The sequence below is a fragment of the Pleuronectes platessa genome, chromosome 3 (genome assembly GCF_947347685.1).
Source record: "Pleuronectes platessa chromosome 3, fPlePla1.1, whole genome shotgun sequence".
In the NCBI taxonomy this organism is placed as follows: domain Eukaryota; kingdom Metazoa; phylum Chordata; class Actinopteri; order Pleuronectiformes; family Pleuronectidae; genus Pleuronectes; species Pleuronectes platessa.
The window spans coordinates 5,869,752-5,888,361 of record NC_070628.1 but is presented as its reverse complement, the minus strand read 5'-3'; the positions used below and the strand labels follow the sequence as shown (position 1 = coordinate 5,888,361).

Here is an 18,610-nt window from a genome sequence, read left to right as displayed (position 1 = left end):
GAGGATTGTTTCTACCCATCTGTTTTATGTTAGTTTAATTGTTTGTCAGAATAAACCAAAGCTACTGAACTGACAAACTAAGTGGAGAGGTGACGCTTCGGCCTGAGATGAACCCATTAAAGTTTGGTGCAGATGCTTATTAATGGGTGAATCCAGGAATGTATTATTTGCTTTATGAAAAACTAGAGTAACATACGCTTTATTTGGATCTGCACCAAATTCCACACACTCATAGATATCAGACTCCTAAACTTAAAACACTTCCTTGATCTGTCTAAAGTCTTAATAAATTTCTACTATGTGAACAAGACAATCATGTGTAGGACTGTTTCTTTGGCTGAATTACTTGTCGTCTTTATATAAAGAATCTGCCTCCACTTATATACACATACAAAAAAGTGAAATTACAGCTCATAAGAAAATAGTTCTATGCGGACAAATTTTAATTATGTGACCAAACTCAAACAAACTTCAATTGGTCACACACAAATGAATAAAGTTTGTTCAACTTAGAGTATAAAAGTTATACTAACACTATTGCTAACTTTAGTTTGACAACTCTTAATTTGTGTGTTAGCATCTGAAGTATTATTTAAATTGGAAAACTATTTTTCCTTTTACAGTGATTTAACAAACATAAGCACCAATCACCTTGTTAGAAAATGAGCACAGATCAGTGTTGGATAGACTGTACTTGCAGCCACGTGGTCATTTCGACTCTGAAGTACAAAAACTCTGTTCTGCAAATAACTCAAAAGGCTGCGATGACTGACTTAAAACAAAAAACCTATATGTAATCCACCTGAAATCAAGTGAACACCCGACAAACACAGAAATAGAAGCCTGAGTCTCATCTCTTCACCTTTAGAAGCTTTTCACGCCGCTCACACTCTTACTCAGGCTGTTCCCCACAGTCACCGGAGTGTTCTCCAGCCCACGGAGCCACTCAGTACATTTCAGCACCACTCGCTCGTCCACACCGTAGTCCCCCTCGTCCTCGTACTCCACATCATCGTACTTGTGCTGCTCGTTCAGAAGTGAGATCTTCAAAATGGAGCTGATGTCTCGCAGCTCGTCCACGCTGTGGTTTTTCCCAGGTGCCCTGCTGGTAGGAGCGCTGTGTCTCTGCGCAGGCGTCTGATTCCTTTTGGAGACGTTCTCCCTCCGCCGTCTGAAATCGATGGCACTTCCGGAAACGCCGGCGACACTCTCAGCGTTTCTCACTGCTGAACGTTGAGGCCTCTCACCGCTCCTCCTCTGCAGCAGGAGAACAGCCTCAGGTGTGAGCATCAGGGTGAAACGGGCCTCCTCCTCGGGCCTGGGCCTCGTCTTCCCCTCTGGTTCTCTCCTCACAGAGCTCTGGTTCACGGGTTTCTGCCTCTGGGTCTTGGACAGGGACTCACCTGAGCTGGAGGCCGGGACGCTGTCTGTCTGTGATGAGGGCACCAGTCTGTCTCTTCTCTTTGACACTCCTTTAGTGGCTGTTGGCAGGTGACTCCTGGGTTGGCTCTTCTTGCCCAGTTGTTTGAGGTTCAGCGTCAGCCGCTCCTTCACTGTGCTGCCCTTGTCTTCTTTGGACTCCCCCACCTTGGCCACAGCGGGTGAAGAGGAGGAGCGGTTGATGGTTCTCTCCTTCCCAGTCAGTCCTGACACCGAGCGAGCGATCGACACGGGTGGTATGAACGGCATTTTGACAACACACAGTATCAGGTAGGACAGGAATTCGGTTCTGCAGCTAAAGCGCTGGTAGAAGAACAAAGAGGGCGCGAGGGAGGAAACAGATTTACCGAGGGAGGTGAGATACTCTGATGCATCCTTGGCCATGCAGGGGTCAGCAGGCAGCTCGAGTGCAGCGGCAGCCGGGATCCAACTGGGCTCATCTACACTGAACCAGCAGACATCCTGACAAACGTCTGAGGTCCAAGGAGGGCGTGGGTCAAAATGAACTCACAGGAAGGGGAATGCAGGGTTTTCCTTCGTCTTAACATGCTCATTACTCTCAGGCTCAAGGATCTAAAAAAAACTCCACTGCTAATCCTGTAGTGTTATCAGCGAAGGCACGTTTACTACACCCGGCTCACATGCAGGCTTAATGGACACAGGCTGCAGTGATAACTAGAGGGAGGGATGGAAAGTAGCAGGGTTCACTCAGTCTCATGTTCTTCATCAGCAGAGGGAAAAAGCCACTTAGTAAATCTTTATAGTTCCCTAAATTCCCCTGATGATTGCCATCACAATCTTTGAATTATTTCTGGGAAATCTGGGAAAAATGACCCTTGAGCATATTCCACAGTTTCTAAGTTTTGTGGAAATCTGCATAGTTGATATTGAAAACATAATCTCCTAAGCAGAGGAAACAATCTGCATAGTTCAGAAGTTTTTTTTAATCCAATGTGGTCATTTTTTTAAAGATAGAAAACATGATCAGATTTCCATAGAAAACATTTATTTGATTAGACTTTGTAACAAAACACAAGTTAAAAACATATAGATAAAATCTTCTAGATAAATGATGCATCGTTGTATATATAAATTCATTAAAGTATCCACTTAATACACACTGTTAGTGACAGAAGTCTTTGGTCAGAGTGAAAAGTAGTGTGTGTTTGTGTGTGTGTGTGTGTGTGTGTTCAGCCACAGCACGTCTTCCTGTGAACGTGCAGAACCCGTCGACAGTGAGGACAAATGTGATAGACGTCCTTGAAGTGCTTCACAAAGAAAGGAATCAAGCAGCAACCGAGCACCAACCTGCGGGAGAGAAACCACACGTCACTGTGTGTCGGTGAGATGGATGCTGGGTAATTAGATTACCTAGATTTGAACACGGCTCTTCTCACCCGCACAACACAAACACAAGACACATGAGCCACGCATATCTCCCGACTTTGTAGTCGACCTTTGTGGTGACCTGAGTCCGACAGGAGTGACAACACGTCAGGCCCGGAGAGCGAAACAGCTCGTTCTCATAGCTCACGAACTTGGGCCTGGGGATGCATGGATACAGACCGGACACTAGAGAGAAGACACCGGGGGACAAAAGGGAAACTTACTTTAAAAACACAAGTGTAAATCAGCATCTCCCACCTCTTCATTGAAGCTGCCTGGTGTTTACACTGGATGACATATTCAAAATCTTTGTGTTAGAATCTCCACAGAGGAGGTTGTGTTTTCATCTGTGACGATTATGCAAAAACTACTCACACTGATTTGCATAAGTTTTGGAAGGTGGGTCCTGATATACCAGTTACATTTTTTCGGGACTCCTGAAGTTTCTCTGCTTTTCAACTTTAGTGGATTTATCAGAGATCCAACTTAAAATCCAGATCTTGTAGTTTTAAATGTAGTTTCATGAGGGGACTGTTGAGATATCAAACTAGAATAACACTAAAAGATCCTACCTCCAACACGGCTCAATATAAAACCACATTTAGATACAGAGATATAGATACAGAGATACAGGTTTCTTATTTTTGATGTGCACCAAATTTCACAAACTTACTGATATCAGTCCCTTAAAATATGCAGGATTTTTTTTTCCATTCAGAAGCACCATTTATTTCCTGGCAATAGAATAAAACCACCCTCTCACAATGTTAAAGAAAGTGAAAAAATGTATTCCTGGATCTTTGCCTCATCCTTCCACCAAGTTTCTTGAAGACCTGTTCTGCAAACAGTGGTGAGAACATTACCTCAGAATAAAATCTACTCTGGCTGAAATTATTTCTGAATAAAACAGCTGTTTGTTTTTCTAAACTACCACATCAAATGTAACCAGCAAAAGTACCGTTGTATATAAAGTGTAAATACTGACCACAGCTCATAGTCGACAAACTTCTCTACAATCAACACATCTCACTTATTATCGCAGAATATCAGCCACTGAAGTCCAAAGGAAAACTAAATCATGAAAGTGCAAAGACATGGAGGCATCAATATAATCAAAATGGAGGCCGAGTGTAAGCGAGTATGTACCCGGCAGAGGTAGATGAGATTGAGATGAGCGCCCATCAGAAGCGAAGGAGAAGGAGGGAGGAGGAGGTGGAGGACTGAACGGTGAGTGGATGTGGTAAATCATCACATCTTTACCCGTTTGACTTTCATCTGGAAATAAAAAGATAATGAAGTACTTAAGCTTTTACTGAGACCACATATTATTTCAGGCTCTGCAGAGCAAGCAGCATGGAGTGGGGGACTTTACCTTGTAGGAAGTAAGGTGGAGGTGAAGGAAAAGCCTCATCCACTTTAGATAATGACTCCATTCAGTGGGTGAGGTGATGTTCCACAGGAAAACAGGGGGTTTGGATGTCTGCAGCAGCAGCAGTTAATCTGCAGGCCGCCTGCCAGGTGCAGTTAATGAAATCTCCTCTGATTGGTTGAACAGCCTATTACCCAAAAGTCACCGGGAGGATGTTGTTTTCCAATGAGGCTCAGAGGAACGTTTACTTTTTAAATGTGCATCTAAATTCCACCAAACTGCTCCATTGATTGGATCGTTCTGCTCGTGTGTTTGTTCTATAACCTCACTAACTTTAAAAAGTTAGACAGGAAGTGGGCTCTGTTCATGAACAAAATAATGATTATCTCTATCTTCCATTATGACTGTTCGTGGCTGACTCTCCTGAAGTTCATCAGTTTTTACACATTTAACATTCCCAAATGTAAAAACAAAAAATCACCCTTTCAATCATTTATCAATAGATTTGTTCAAAATAACCCAATGCAGATGGAAAAGGACGTTACATACTGGAGGAATCATTTTAATTTGTCAAAGCCTCCATTTGGAGACAACATTTAAAGTTTACATTTAACACTTATTTATTCAAGATACTATTTTATAATTTTGCTTTACCGTGTAACACTATTGTTATTTATATACTATCATCATCTATCTGTCTATCTATCCATATATCTATCTATCTATCTATCTATCCTTCAATATTTATCCCTGCACTTCATTTCTTTCTTTTTCTTAGACCATCGCATTGTTTGTTTTGTTTTGTGTTGTTATGTGTATTCTATGTTAGAACATTGAGAGCCACTTCACCATGTCAAATTCCTTGTTTGTACAACTAACTTGGCCAATTAAACCTGATTCTGATCTATCCATCTATCTATCTATCTATCTATCCTTACATCATCTATCTATCTATCTATCTATCTATCTATCTATCTATCTATCTATCCGTACATCTGTCTATCTGTTTATCCATCTATCTATCCATCTATCCATCTATCCGTCTATCTATCTATCTATCTATCTATCTATCTATCTATCTATCTATCTATCTATCTATCTATCTATCTATCTATCTATCTATCTATCTATCTATCTATTCCTCACTCCCTGTCTCCCTCTCTCCCTCTCTTTCTCCACTAGATGGCGGTATTTTGTACCCGGCTCCCCTCCACGCCCTTGCTGCTTCCACCGCTGGGGGCGCTCTTTCCCCCTCGTTGCGGTGGGAGGACTCAGGCGGATGCTCAGTTGAATGTAGCAGCTAGCGTGATGATGCTAAGCTAGCTGTCAGCCAGGCATCCACGGGTTTCGCTGCCGACTTTAGCCGCCGGATGCTCCGGGTCGTGTCCCGCTGGCCGTCTTGACATTCCCTCCTCAACACTCCCGGACGAATTCGTGTCGACTGACCAGAGTCCGCGAATTCAGGTCCAACCCCGACGGAACCTCTTCCCCCCCGACACAGACACATACACACCGCTAGCGTCGCTTAGCTCGCCGGGCTAACGAGACCGACACCCGGGGTCTGAGGAGAGAGGTGAGTTAGCATAGCGGCTAGCGGAATGTCGCTCCCCCCGGGTAGTGAAGGCATCTGCTCGGGGGGAGAAACCCCGGGGACTGGTGCGGAGGATTTTGGGGCCTTTTGGGTTTAAAATGTGGGCGATAGTGAATCTTTATGCGGCTTCCAGGCCTCGTTGACACCGGTGAATCAGAAGCTAGCAATTAGATTAACCTGCTAGCGGCGTTAGGGATGCTTTTCCCGGTGGGATCGAACATATGACGCCTTTAAAAACATGTCACATCCCCATTAGCAGCTGGCTAAGTCCATCTCCATCAATACGAGTGGTTAACACGTTAAAACCGGTGATAGTCATCTCGCTAATGCTAACTGGGGGATATCCTTTTAGCTAACATTATCGAGAAGCGTCGGGATTCTGGGGGTTTCACCGGGTTTTGCAGCAAAGTTGATATCTAACTTGTTGTTCAGTATAACCAGTGGAGCAGGTGGTTTTTATGGTCGTTAACTGGTTTATATGGGAATTTACCGCCGATGGAGGCAAAGTTCAGCAGATGTTCAGCTGCAGGAGCCGGTTTGTTGGTCGCTTGTTGTTTAAACTCGAGTTCTTTTTGTGTTATTGCTGTGTGACCGGTCAGACTTGGAGGGCCACACCCAGACAAGATGTCCCTGCATCAGTTCCTGCTGGAGCCCATCACCTGCCACGCGTGGAACCACGACAGGACGCGTAAGACTCAGACGTTCAAGTCATTTTATAAAACCTGAGTCATTCATAATTACACGTTCATAATTGATCTTATATAAGTAGAGGAGTCATTTCAGGATGTGGCAGTTTTATTTCTGTGCTCCTACTCAGTCTCATCCTTTGTGTCTCACTGCGTTTTTTTCAGAACTCGCCATCAGTCCCAATAACCACGAAGTTCACATCTACAAGAAGAGCGGCAACCAGTGGGTCAAGACCCACGAGCTGAAGGAGCACAATGGACACATAACAGGTTTGTAATTCGACTCCTGTGACAGGCGTGTTCCTAACAAAGTATCTGCAGGTGACCCGGGTCGGTGTCAGTCTTTGTGTGTGATCGTGTGAAAAAACTCACAAGTGGAAAAAAGCTTTTAACACAACAAGCTGACACACATTTGATATACACACGATCTGTAAAGGGGGAAAAATCCATCAGGAGCTTTGCTATAGTCAGTCACTTCCATTTAAGTTATTCATTCATTTGCTGATATTTTCTCAGATTACTCGAATGATTCATCCGTCTATTAAATCACAGAATATCGTAAATATCGTTGCTTTAAGCGAATTGTTGATTATCAAAGAAGTTGCTTTAAAGCCTTAAATAACCCTCATCTCTTTGTGTTTATATTCCTTCTTCTCCCGTCTGTGTAGGCATTGACTGGGCTCCCAAAAGCGACCGTATAGTGACGTGTGGCGCCGACCGGAACGCCTACGTGTGGTCCCAGAAGGAGGGCGTGTGGAAGCCCACGCTGGTCATCCTCAGGATCAACCGAGCCGCCACCTTCGTCAAGTGGTCTCCACTGGAGAACAAGTTTGCAGTCGGCAGTGGAGCTCGACTCATCTCCGTCTGCTACTTTGAGTCTGAGAACGACTGGTGAGTCCTGCACAGTGGATATAATGTTGACCCTTTCTGAAATGTGTCTCGTGAAACTGAAGACAACAGCAGAGACGATAAGTAACGACTCTCCGTGTGCCTCAGGTGGGTGAGCAAGCACATCAAGAAGCCGGTCCGCTCCACCGTCCTCAGTCTGGACTGGCATCCCAACAACGTGCTGCTGGCGGCTGGCTCCTGTGACTTCAAATGCAGGTAGAAGTCACAAGCAATAATAATAATAATAATGAGAAGTCTTACAAAAATACAAATTCTAACAGGGACAAGAGTAGAAGATTAAATGATTGAAAACCTGTCAACATCCTCTCGCCCTCCTTTTCTTTCTGTTCCGTTTTTTGATTCTATTCTTTTTCCCTCCCTCCCTCCCTCCCTCCCTCTCTGGCCTCCAGGGTGTTCTCAGCCTACATTAAGGAGGTGGAGGAGAAACCAGGCCCCACACCCTGGGGCAGCAAGATGCCATTTGGGGCTGTGTTAGCAGAATTTGGAGGAGCGGGTCAGTATCTCCTCATTTCTCTGTGCTACAGTAAAAATCCTCTTTTTGCGTTTGAGTCTCCGTTTTTCTTTGAATTAAACCATATCTGTTTTTTGGTTTGTGTGTGTTGTGTTTGTTAGGTGGAGGAGGTTGGGTCCACTCTGTCTCTTTCTCTGCATCTGGTAACCGCCTGGCCTGGGTCAGCCATGACAGCACTGTCACTGTGGTGGACAGCTCCAAGACTGCCAGGTATTGGTATTGCCCGACACAGAGGGGTCTCATTTAGAGACAGTTTTTTATCCACATTTGGTAAAATATAAACTGTGAGGATTCAATGTTAAAAGGCGTTTAGACTTATTGTCTGTGTCTGTCCACACATATCTGTGTTTTCAGGGTAAAGTAAACTAAAATGATTCTGTCCAATGATTAATATCGAAGTATAAAAATGATGTACGCCCGGACAGAGAGCCTGTTGTTTTCAAGGTGACTAAAAACAGGAAAGGAGATAAAGTGTTGTTACATATATTGGCCACTGAACATAAACAGTGATGTCAGACTCCTGTTGGTGCCAATAGGTTGAGTGAGGTGGATTTAACCAGATCCATGGGCAGACTCATAATAACAGGCTGTCAACAATTGCAGGTGACTTGAACTGATGAGGGGTGTGTGTAGTACTCTGACTGGAAACCTGCACACGTTGCTGCAGTTTTAAACAAATCACAAAAATCAATGCGGACTTTCTTGTGTATTTGTTGGAAGTATTGTTGCCTGTGAAATCCTGAATCTCTGTGTGTTTGTGTTTAGTCCTTCACAGATGAAGACGGAGTTCCTCCCTCTCCTCAGTGTCCTTTTTATCTCAGAGAACAGTCTGGTAGCAGCGGTAAGAAAAACCTTTTATAAGTGTCGTCGATACATTTCCATTCTCCAATGTGATGAAAAGGCATTTAAACTGTGTTGTGTGTCTGCCCAGGGCCACGACTGCTGCCCCATGCTGTTCCGCTGCGACGACGGTGGAACGCTGACGTTCGTGTCGAAGCTGGACCTCCCGAAGCAGAGCATCCAGAGGAACATCTCTGCCATGGAGCGCTTCAGGAACATGGACAAAAGAGCCACCACCGAGGACCGCAACACCGCCCTGGACACACTGCACCAGAACAGCATCACGTAGGTCCCACAGCACAGAGACCCACTGCAGGGACTCATTCAAAGACCAGTTGTCAAAGTTTTTATTCTCTTAATTTAGATTCTATCACAACACAATGAAAGAGGTGTAACCCTTGAAAGTGTAACTCATCCCTCTGAGATCTTCAGCTGCACCACAGCTCCGGTTCTTCTACATCAAACCGTGTTGTTAGAATTCAGTCACTGGTGATGCCACGAGTTTTTGTTGTCACTGTGTCTTTTGTTTGTGTTTTCACTTTGTCCCTGACATCACACTCTCGGTAGTTTCCCTGAACTGCATCACGATGACGACTTTCAGCTTCGTCACCTCTCTTCTTTTTCAAGTGTCTATATTTAATCTGTGTGTTTGCTCCTCAGCCAAGTGTCTATCTATGAAGGAGACAAAAGGGATTGTCGCAAGTTCTGCACCACAGGCATCGATGGAGCGATGACTATTTGGGATTTCAAGGTAAACACACGTATTCGCACACAGACGCACACACACAGACACACACACACACGCTCCTTCTTTAGATCTTTATTTTCCAGGCTCCCTCGGCTCTAATGTGTGATTCTGCTTTCATCTCCACAGAGTCTAGAAGCTTCTATCCAGGGTCTCCGCATCATGTGAAGAAATCTTGTGAATGAATGAAGAAACGCCGCAGCCTCACGTGTCGCCCCCCCCCCCTCCTTCCTCGCCCTCACCCCTCCCTCCCTCCCTCCCTCCTCTCCCCCCTCCACTCCTGCGACGCAGCCAGTAACGTACATAACTGACCACCCAATCTCGAGTGTCTGCTGAAGCACTGATCAGACCACAACACACTGGTGGGTGTGTTCTAACACACACACACACACACACTAAAATACACAACCACACATACACTACACACACTGAGCTGACGTGTGGCATCACTGTTCATTTTTTGTTTGTTTGTTTTTTAAATGAAGGTTAACCAGGTGTCAAAGTGGGACGCTCCTCTGACACGTATTAAGCGTGACGTGAAACTGTGTGTTTTTATGTTCTCTAACCTCCTGTACCAAAAGTTTGAGCACTAAAAAAGTGTATTTTATCCAAAAATCAGACTGTATTTCACCTCAGATCAACCTCAACATGATCTCACAGCATCAGCACTCAGGGGGAAACCGCAGGACGCGACTGTTTACTTCCTGCAGCTCCGTGAGTCACTGCTCGGACCGGGGCCTGGTTCTTGATACGGTGAGGTCATGTTGCTGGTTGGCTGCAGAGCGCTGTACAGGATCTGATGGTGGAGAGAGAGAGAAAGCAGCTGTCTGTCACGGTTGCTCAGCACTTGACTCTAAAGCTACTTCACTAAAAACCACGTGAGATGGAGGATTTCTATGTAACTGATCATGAGGTAGACATAAAATAAAGATGAATACATTTACAGTACACAACTCACCTGACTGCTCTCTTCCTTTGTCTCTGCCTCTCTGGCCTAGTGGGTGGTCAGCACCTAAACACCCTGAGTGCATGTACTGGTATTTGGGGAAACCTCCCATTCTTCTAAACAAAGTTGTTTACAGTCTACAAAAATTACTGTGTGGTTGGAAACTGTTTTTTAAACATTTAAACATTTGCAAAAACAATTTAGAATTCATCCTTTGCTCTGTTTACATAAGGTTTTACCAGGTTGAGCTCTTCCACATTCCACAGTTCTTTGCACGTTGCTGTCGATGAGCAGAAAAACCTGAAAGCAGCAGCAGCAGGAATCTGAGCGCTGTCGGCTGTGTGCTCATGTCTGGGCCCAGTACAAACAAAACTGAATAGACTTTGACTCCCAGGTACTACAAGTGGTTAAAAAAACCCTCCAAAGAATATGAGTGAATAATCCCAGAGGCTTAAGATGAGGAGGAAGTGGGAGAGGAAACCGTTTTCTCTATTTAAGAATGTTCATGTCACTATTATAAACTTTTTAAAACAATAAAAACCCAGAGAAGAATAACACAACTGAGCAAACTAGGTCAACAAGAGACAACACAAAATACAAAGCGTGTGTTATATGATCCTCTCACATCCATTGTCGCTCCTTTTATTAACTCCTGAGAGAATGAGCCTTCTACAGACGCCCATTCAACTTTTCTTTTTTATGATCTAGTTTTTAGGTTTTCACTGACAGCCACTTGTGTGATCCACCTCTCAACCCTGTCTGGAAATAAGGAGTCAAGTAAAAGAGCTTTGACTTCAAGAGGTGGAAAAACAGGAGGAAACTCTCAGTTCAGTCAAGTCCACTCCTTTTCTCTCCTCCTCCTGACGCTGTCCCGCCTCCTTTGCTCCCCTCCCCTCCCCTTCCCTTTTCCTTGTTCCGCTTTCTCTGTACAGAAGTGACCACCTCCCTCCCCTTTTTCTTTTATGTCTTTCATGCTTCATACCTCCCCCCCCCCTTACTCAGTTTCTACCCCCTCCTCCTTTTTTCTTTTATGCAGAACCTTGTTTTGTGCTCTGGCTCCTCCCTCACTAGTTCCACTCCAGACAAAACTTATCTCCTCCTCTCCGGCTCCTTTTAAAGAATATAACGTTTAATCCACACCTCTCACATTCTAAGTGTGCTACACCCGTGATCTTTATTCTCCACGCCTGCATTAACTTCCTGTCTGTTGTCACCCCCCCCCCCCCACCCACCCCTCTCACAGCTTCACTGTACCCTCCTCCACTTCCCCCCTGACCTCTCCTCCCTCTCTTCAGCTCCTCTCCTCTTCCTGAGCTCACTCTGTCGTTGGCGTTCGCGTTGACTGGCCAGAGTCCGCGAGCTGATCTCCCTCTCTCTCTCTCTCTCTCTCTCTCCTTTCTCTCCGTCTCTGTCCATCTCTGCAGCTCTTCACCCATTCATCTCTGGGCTGCCCCCAGGGTAAGTAGCCGAGAGAAGATATTTAACAGTTGACTGAGTGTGTTTAGACATGTCACACTCACACACAGACACACACAAAGACACACTCACACACACAATTTGTAAGTCTAATGCATTACCAGGAATCAGTAGGAAGTGCTCAACAGGCGACTCTGCTGCTGCTCGCTCACGTTATCACATGAGATTAGTTTTTCTTTAAGTAACCGATTGTGATGGAGATGTTGGAATTCACTTCCTGGATGTGTAACTGTCGATTTAGCTGGATGAGTGTGTGTGCGTGTGTGTGTGTGTGTGTGTGTGTTTGTGTGTCACCTTTGACCTGCACCGTTCCTCTCGTGCTTCTGAAAGTCTGGATTTCATTAACACAACCCCGGTGAAATAAGATAAGTTTGTTTCCTGTGCCCAGGGAAAGTTTGAAAGTCAGCTCCGATGACGTCAACTAGTTCGAACCAACTCTTGACTAAATATGGCAAAACAAAGTTCCTCTTGTTTAAAAAAGATTTGTGTCACTTCTCTTTTTCCAGACAGTTCTGTGCACATCACTTCCTGGTCTGTTTCTAACACCTGATTGGCCATGGCGTACTACAGTTTCCTGCTGGAACCAATTAGCTGCCATGCCTGGAACAAAGATCGCACCCGTAAGTCTTTTTCTCCTTCTCTCTGCTTTCTCACTTCAGTCTCCTCTCTCCTCCTCTCGCCTCCTCTTTCCTCCTCCCACCTCCTCTCACCTCCTCTCGCCTCCTCACTGCTTCAAACACAGACATCACGGAACATCTTGCTTCACTGAGTGTCTGCGCCAAAGCACAAACACTGTAATAGACGGAGGGTTGTGATTGGCTCCCAGGTGGGAGAAGGTATTTCCTGTTTCCTGTAACAGTGAGCGTTTCTCTCTGAGAGGCTCTTGTGCTCCGTTAGCTGCAGGAAACCCTTATTTGGCTGTTTTTGATGAGCGGCTCTTTGGTTTCTGGGTGAAGCGGATGTAGCAGGCGGCTGTGGTCGAGTCACACAGTCGACGTTTCACTCAACCTGCAGGAACCACTGGGCCTGACTCATCTGCTGACTCAAAACCAGTGCAGAGTTTGCTTCAACATTTTGGGGAAGGAAGAGTTCAGATGTGTCTCATTGTCTATTTAAAGAGACCCATGTGTGTGTGTGAGCTGCCTCCAGGCTGATACACACTGGGCTCCTCCTGCTTGTCTCTGTTCTCCTGCAGCCGGGTCAGCTGTTCCCTGTTCCCCTCCACTGAGCATCCCATAAAAACCAGTCTCCTGTCAGTCGCCCAGTTCCTTACCTTCTGTTTGTGTTGTTCTAATTCGCACATTTGTTTTCTTCTGTTGTTGCACAAAACTTGAACTCTGTGTTGTGTCTCTGTGCTGCAGAGATCGCCCTCTGCCCCAACAACCACGACGTCCACGTCTACAAGAAAGATGGAGCCACGTGGAAGAAGATCCACGAGCTGAAGGAGCATAACGGACAAGTGACCGGTGAGTCATTTACTGGCATAACTTTTTTATTTGGTGTCTGTCACTTTGGGTAGTTCTTTTATAGTGTTTGTTCAAGTGTAATTAGTTATTAGATGCTATAAAAAAGGGGTTAAACTTGGTGATTGACAGCTGAAACTGACTAGTAACATCCGAACATAGTACACACATTAGAGTGGTGTACTCTTAACTCTTCACAAATACAAAGTTGTGTATATTTCCTTTAAATCCTCCTTTGCCTAAAAGCTCAGCTCAAGTTTTGGAATTTTGATTTGAACTTTCATCCTGGAAAAATCTCTTTGTGGGATAAATAGATTCAGTCTAAGTACAGATAATATGAAACTACTTTCCAAAGACTGGAAACAGTGACACAGCTCTTTCCAACTCCACAGACCAGCGCAGATAAAGCTCGTTAATAAACATGCTATATGCAAAAATCTGCCGTTTTATGAGAGGCTGGTGCTCAAATGATTCATAGCTTCCAGGTATATATATATATCAGTAAGAGTTTTGTTTCTCCTGCAGGAATCGACTGGGCTCCGGACAGTAACCGGATAGTGACGTGTGGAGCTGACCGTAACGCCTACGTGTGGTCCCTCAAGGAAGGCGCCTGGAAGCCCACCCTGGTCATCCTCAGGATCAACCGCGCCGCCCGCTGTGTGAAGTGGTCGCCCAAAGAGAACAAGTTTGCCGTGGGCAGCGGCTCCCGCCTCATCTCCATCTGTTACTTTGAGCAGGAGAATGACTGGTGAGGATTGGCTTCCTGTTCCTATAGCTCACGTAAAAAAAAAAAAGGCTGCAACAAGAGTTTCATTGTCGTGTGATGCTCCTCCAGGTGGGTGTGTAAGCACATCAAGAAGCCCATCCGCTCCACCATCCTCAGTCTGGACTGGCATCCCAACAACGTGCTGCTGGCGGCTGGCTCCTGTGACTTCAAATGCAGGTAAAACCAGAGAAGTTGTAATGGGACAAGAGATAAAGAATCAATAATTGACTTGTTGAAGTGTGACTCTATGAACACAGGTATCAGTGAATCAACAACTTTCCAGATAAAGTGGAATAAATGATTAAACCTTTTATGAATCTAATAAGCCTCCCAGCTGTTAGTTTTTAATGGTAACACTGGCTAACGTGGGCCCCTCTTGCTCGGCAGGGTGTTCTCGGCCTACATCAAGGAGGTGGAGGAGAAGCCCGGCCCGACTCCCTGGGGCAGCAAGATGCCGTTCGGGGAGATGCTGCTGGAGTCCGGAGGGTCCGGAGCCGCTGATCAGAGTTCAGTGGGAGGCGGCGGCTGGGTGCACAGCGTCTGCTTCTCCCACTCCGGCAACCGCCTGGCCTGGACCTCCCACGACTCCACTGTGTCTGTGGCCGAGGGCGGCAAGACCGGAACGTAAGAGAGGGCGGGACAGCATACCTGTTTGTGTGTGTGTGTGTCTGTGTGTGTCTGTGTCTGTGTCTGTGTCAGTGGGCGCACTCTGACCTTTGTTATTTCTTCCACAGGGTGAACAGTCTGCGCTCTGAGACACTTCCTCTCCTCTGTGTCACCTTCATTACTGAGAACAGCATCGTAGCAGCTGTGAGTGTTCACTACACATCCAGTATTTACTCTGAACACATTCATAATTGATAAAGTGTCACCCAGGAGAGCACACACCTCCACTAAGGCCCGACAGTGTCCTTACATTCAATCATGGATAAATAGATAGCCGTCCTCTCAACATGTCTGAATTTAATCATTAAGATCCGGGAGTTATTCCCTGTGGAAACATTTTTTAATTTTTTTAATGCAACGTTTATGATCCATGCTAAATTTGAATGGACTCATTTTGTCGAACGTCCCGCCCTTCCTCTTATTTTTTGGGAAATGTGTTTAAAACTTTTTGCGTAATCTTTCTGACAAACCAAGGGACAGTGTGAAAACTTAAAATGAACAATCTGCAACACACACATTTAAACACAGACTCTTAATTAAAACAGTTACTCCTCCATTAAGCTAGTGAGTTAGTAAGTTACAGTATTAATCAAACAACAAAATGACAAATGACCTGGTCTCTACATGCTCCTGATACTCTAGCTGCATTGTGTGTGTGTGTTCCTGCAGGGCCACGACTGTTACCCGGTGCTGTTCGTGTACGACGGGGCCAAAGGCAGCTTGACGTTCGGTGGGAAGCTGGACGTTCCCAAGGAGGCGGCCCAGAAGGGCATCAGCGCCAGGGAACGTTTCCAGAACCTGGACCGTCGGGCCTCCGAGACCCAGAGCACCGAGAAGAACCTGAACACGGTGCACAAGAACAGCATCAGGTCGGGAGAGGAAACAGTGATCAGAGTGTGGACTGAAGGAATTGAATAGAGTATATGATATATCTTATTTGCACTGAAATGGCGGAACAACAATTATCAAGGTCTACATATGAATCATATGAATTTATATGAGGTGATAAACGTGTGACATACATAAATTACAGGGAAGTAGTGAAATGCTGCTAAAAGTTAAGTTTTGCGACATCCTGGTTTCCACATATTCTCTCTTATAGGAATAAGGAAGCTAGAAATTTTAATTATTATTTGAGGAACTCACTCACACACACATAGTTTTAAATTCACTGTCAGTGTAGGTTCCTGAAAGAATTCACAGCTATACATAAAAATATTAAAATAAAACAAAAAGTCCGATTTATTGAACACAATAAATACAACTGGCTTTCAAATTATGGCAAAACAAAGCAGCACAAACAATAAAAGAAATACAATAGAAAATCAAACTCAGTAAGAGACAGAATAAAAGTTAGAAGGAAATAAGAAAATTAAATATTGAATATAATGATCGGCTTTATCAGAATCATAAAATAAACTCAAGCTGAATTCAAATGCAAGATTAAAAAGGTATCCCTTTAAATAAATGCATAATTATCATTATACATGTTAAATTTATTAGCATTTTCATGTTTATACAGTGTGTGATTTTCTCAAACTGTATTTCAGCCAAATCTCGGTGCTGGACGGAGGACGGAACAAGTGCGGCAAGTTCTGCACCACCGGCATGGACGGAGGAATGAGCATCTGGGATGTGAAGGTAACACACACACAAACACACACACACACCTGATGGATCCATTTAATAAGACCTTATATCTGTGAAGTCTTAATTTGTATTTCTTCTTTCAGACTCTGGAATCTGCGATGAAGAACTTGAAAATAGTCTGAACTGAAGTTTACACCAAACCACGCAACTTATAGTAGCTTCTGGATTTATGAAGGAAAACCGCTGCCTTATCGCTCAAAGCTTCTCGGCCATATTTTAATCAGGTGTTTTTATATAAAGAGGTTAAAACGATCAGACTCGGGTCAAATAGTGTTTGTTATCCCCCCCCCCCCCCCCCCCGAAGCCCTCTGAGGAGCTTGTTGAAGTCAGACCTGTAAACGGAGGAACTGACCGTGGGTCTGTGAACGGTACTTCACGAGTCAGTGTGATCACAGACAGTTCAGTCTGAGCTCAGTGCTTAAAGCAGGAATTTTTTATTAATCAAGTTGAAATGCTGCAGTACTTGTTTAAAGCTTATGCTGGTCATAATACGCCTTTAATAAATGATTGTTACGATTCAACAAAGCTTTGTTCATTACAGCTGTGTGTGTGTGTGTGTGTGTCTGTGTGTGTGTTGATCAAGTTTTGCCAAATTCACCAGTTTCATATTTTCATCTATATAATGTAATATAAATAAAAATGTTCACAAATAGGCCTTTTTAATATTACGATTCAGCTTTGGTGTGAGTCAGTGGGCACATGACATGGAAGCTATTGAACCAATATCAGAAACACAAATGAAAGTTGTCTTCTTTTGGGTCGCAAAAATATCTGATCTGAGGTATTCGAAAAATACATTTTTAAATGTAAATATTCATATAAAATATCAGAAGGACAAAAAATCTAGTTGCAAGAGGTTTGTCATGTGTGGCTCGGTTATCATTTGTTTGTCAAGTGAGTCACATGACATTGAAACCATATAATTTTTTTTTTATTATTGATTTAAAATAGAGGACATATTAAAATCCAGGCTCTGTGGCTGCTGCATCAATGAAGCAAATGAAAACTTTGGCTCATTCATGTCAAACCTCACCATCGATGCCCTGGAGTTCAGGCCGGGTGGGAGGAGACAGCTGAAGAAGAACGAGCTGAGTCCAGATGTGAAGGCACAGCTGTCCTTTCAGATGGGGCTTCCTCCGGCAGTGTGGAGAGACGGTGGCCACACATGAGTCGTGTAGCGCTGTAGCTTTCAGGCTCGGAGAAGATCCGACCGGTTCCTTCTTTCACCAAAGTGATTTGTTTGTCCGCCAGCCCAGCACAGTGTGGAGCAGCTACAGGCCAATGCTACAGGAATGCTCCAAATACCAGTTAGTGTAGGGGACAACACTTATTTCACATCTGGATTGTCGACATTTCATCTGCAAAGACGGATTTGTCACTCTTTGATATGGACTGGGTACAACACGCAACAGTGGGGTCCTGGGAAAAATCCCAGCAGTGGGTTGTCAAAAAATCAATTCAGTTTGTACCGACCCTCTTTGTCTGCCGGTCAATCACAGTGACCACGAGAGAGCATGCAGCATGCAGGTTCCAGGGCTGGGCTCACTGGCCAATCACAACCAAGTTCCCCTGTGAGCAGGACACTCAGAATTCCTGCAGAGTGTCCACAAGTCTTTAGAGGACATGTCCACAGGCTCAGAGGGAAGCCACTCAGTTGATAAGAAGTGTTTATCAAAGAAAAACTAATAAATGTGGTTTTCCTGTAAAGTCAAAAACGTTATTCAAGTTATGACTGTTTGTAATTTGCTGCCTGAAAGTTAAAATAAAACAAAATTAGATATTTTAAAGCCAGAGAACATTTTTTTCGTTTAAAAATCATTGTTTTACAAAAATATTTCCATTCAAAGGAGTCCACTCGGTTATCATTGAAACCTAAGCTGCAGTGTCTATATCGCAAAGAACACTTTAAACAAGTTGGCAAAGTTTAAACACACTCACAGTTTAAAAAATAAAAAAAAGGTATTGAAATTAGTCCTTTTAGTGTTTTTGTGTTGTTTTTTTAAGTTCGCACAAGTGGTCAAGAGTTAATTCAGTTGTATTGAATTCGACTGCATCGTTGTTTACCCCTGAAACTGCAGAAGTGTTTTCTGGACTCAAACACTTCACCCACCACTCCCATCAGCACAGTGGTGAGTAGATAATGGGTGAATTTCCATTTTTGGGGTG

The 18,610-nt window shown here is 44.3% G+C and overlaps 4 protein-coding genes across 6 annotated transcripts; 2 read left to right on the top strand and 2 right to left on the bottom strand.

The window, feature by feature from the left end:
• Nucleotides 1–864: 864 nt before the first annotated feature.
• Nucleotides 865–1,824, bottom strand: LOC128437557 (proline-rich protein 18). The gene has a single exon (XM_053419766.1). It carries the CDS (start codon nt 1,822–1,824, stop codon nt 865–867), a length of 960 nt encoding a protein of 319 aa, XP_053275741.1.
• Nucleotides 1,825–2,630: 806 nt separating this feature from the next.
• Nucleotides 2,631–4,362, bottom strand: LOC128429449 (lipopolysaccharide-induced tumor necrosis factor-alpha factor homolog). The gene is made up of 4 exons (XM_053415514.1): nt 4,199–4,362; nt 3,973–4,101; nt 2,838–3,012; nt 2,631–2,748 (listed from the first exon to the last, which is right to left on the bottom strand). Exons 1-4 carry the CDS (start codon nt 4,257–4,259, stop codon nt 2,631–2,633), a joined length of 483 nt encoding a protein of 160 aa, XP_053271489.1. The 5' UTR covers nt 4,260–4,362.
• Nucleotides 4,363–5,459: 1,097 nt separating this feature from the next.
• arpc1a (actin related protein 2/3 complex, subunit 1A) lies at nt 5,460–9,737 on the top strand. 2 transcript variants are annotated; one of them, XM_053419304.1, is made up of 11 exons: nt 5,460–5,768; nt 6,386–6,474; nt 6,638–6,742; nt 7,141–7,363; nt 7,469–7,576; nt 7,771–7,874; nt 7,994–8,102; nt 8,658–8,733; nt 8,824–9,017; nt 9,393–9,483; nt 9,607–9,737. In XM_053419304.1, the coding sequence occupies exons 2-11, from the start codon at nt 6,411–6,413 to the stop codon at nt 9,643–9,645; spliced, it is 1,113 nt and encodes a 370-aa protein (XP_053275279.1). In that variant the 5' UTR covers nt 5,460–5,768; nt 6,386–6,410; the 3' UTR covers nt 9,646–9,737. The 2 variants fall into 2 exon arrangements, with proteins under 2 accessions (XP_053275279.1, XP_053275280.1); XM_053419305.1 differs by having other exon boundaries at nt 6,370–6,474.
• Nucleotides 9,738–11,685: 1,948 nt separating this feature from the next.
• On the top strand, nt 11,686–16,969 carry arpc1b (actin related protein 2/3 complex, subunit 1B). 2 transcript variants are annotated; one of them, XM_053419221.1, is made up of 10 exons: nt 11,686–11,881; nt 12,410–12,519; nt 13,261–13,365; nt 13,888–14,110; nt 14,198–14,305; nt 14,516–14,752; nt 14,863–14,938; nt 15,464–15,663; nt 16,345–16,435; nt 16,528–16,969. In XM_053419221.1, the coding sequence occupies exons 2-10, from the start codon at nt 12,456–12,458 to the stop codon at nt 16,564–16,566; spliced, it is 1,143 nt and encodes a 380-aa protein (XP_053275196.1). In that variant the 5' UTR covers nt 11,686–11,881; nt 12,410–12,455; the 3' UTR covers nt 16,567–16,969. The 2 variants fall into 2 exon arrangements, with proteins under 2 accessions (XP_053275196.1, XP_053275195.1); XM_053419220.1 differs by having other exon boundaries at nt 11,695–11,881; nt 12,406–12,519.
• The last annotated feature ends 1,641 nt before the right edge of the window (nt 16,970–18,610 follow it).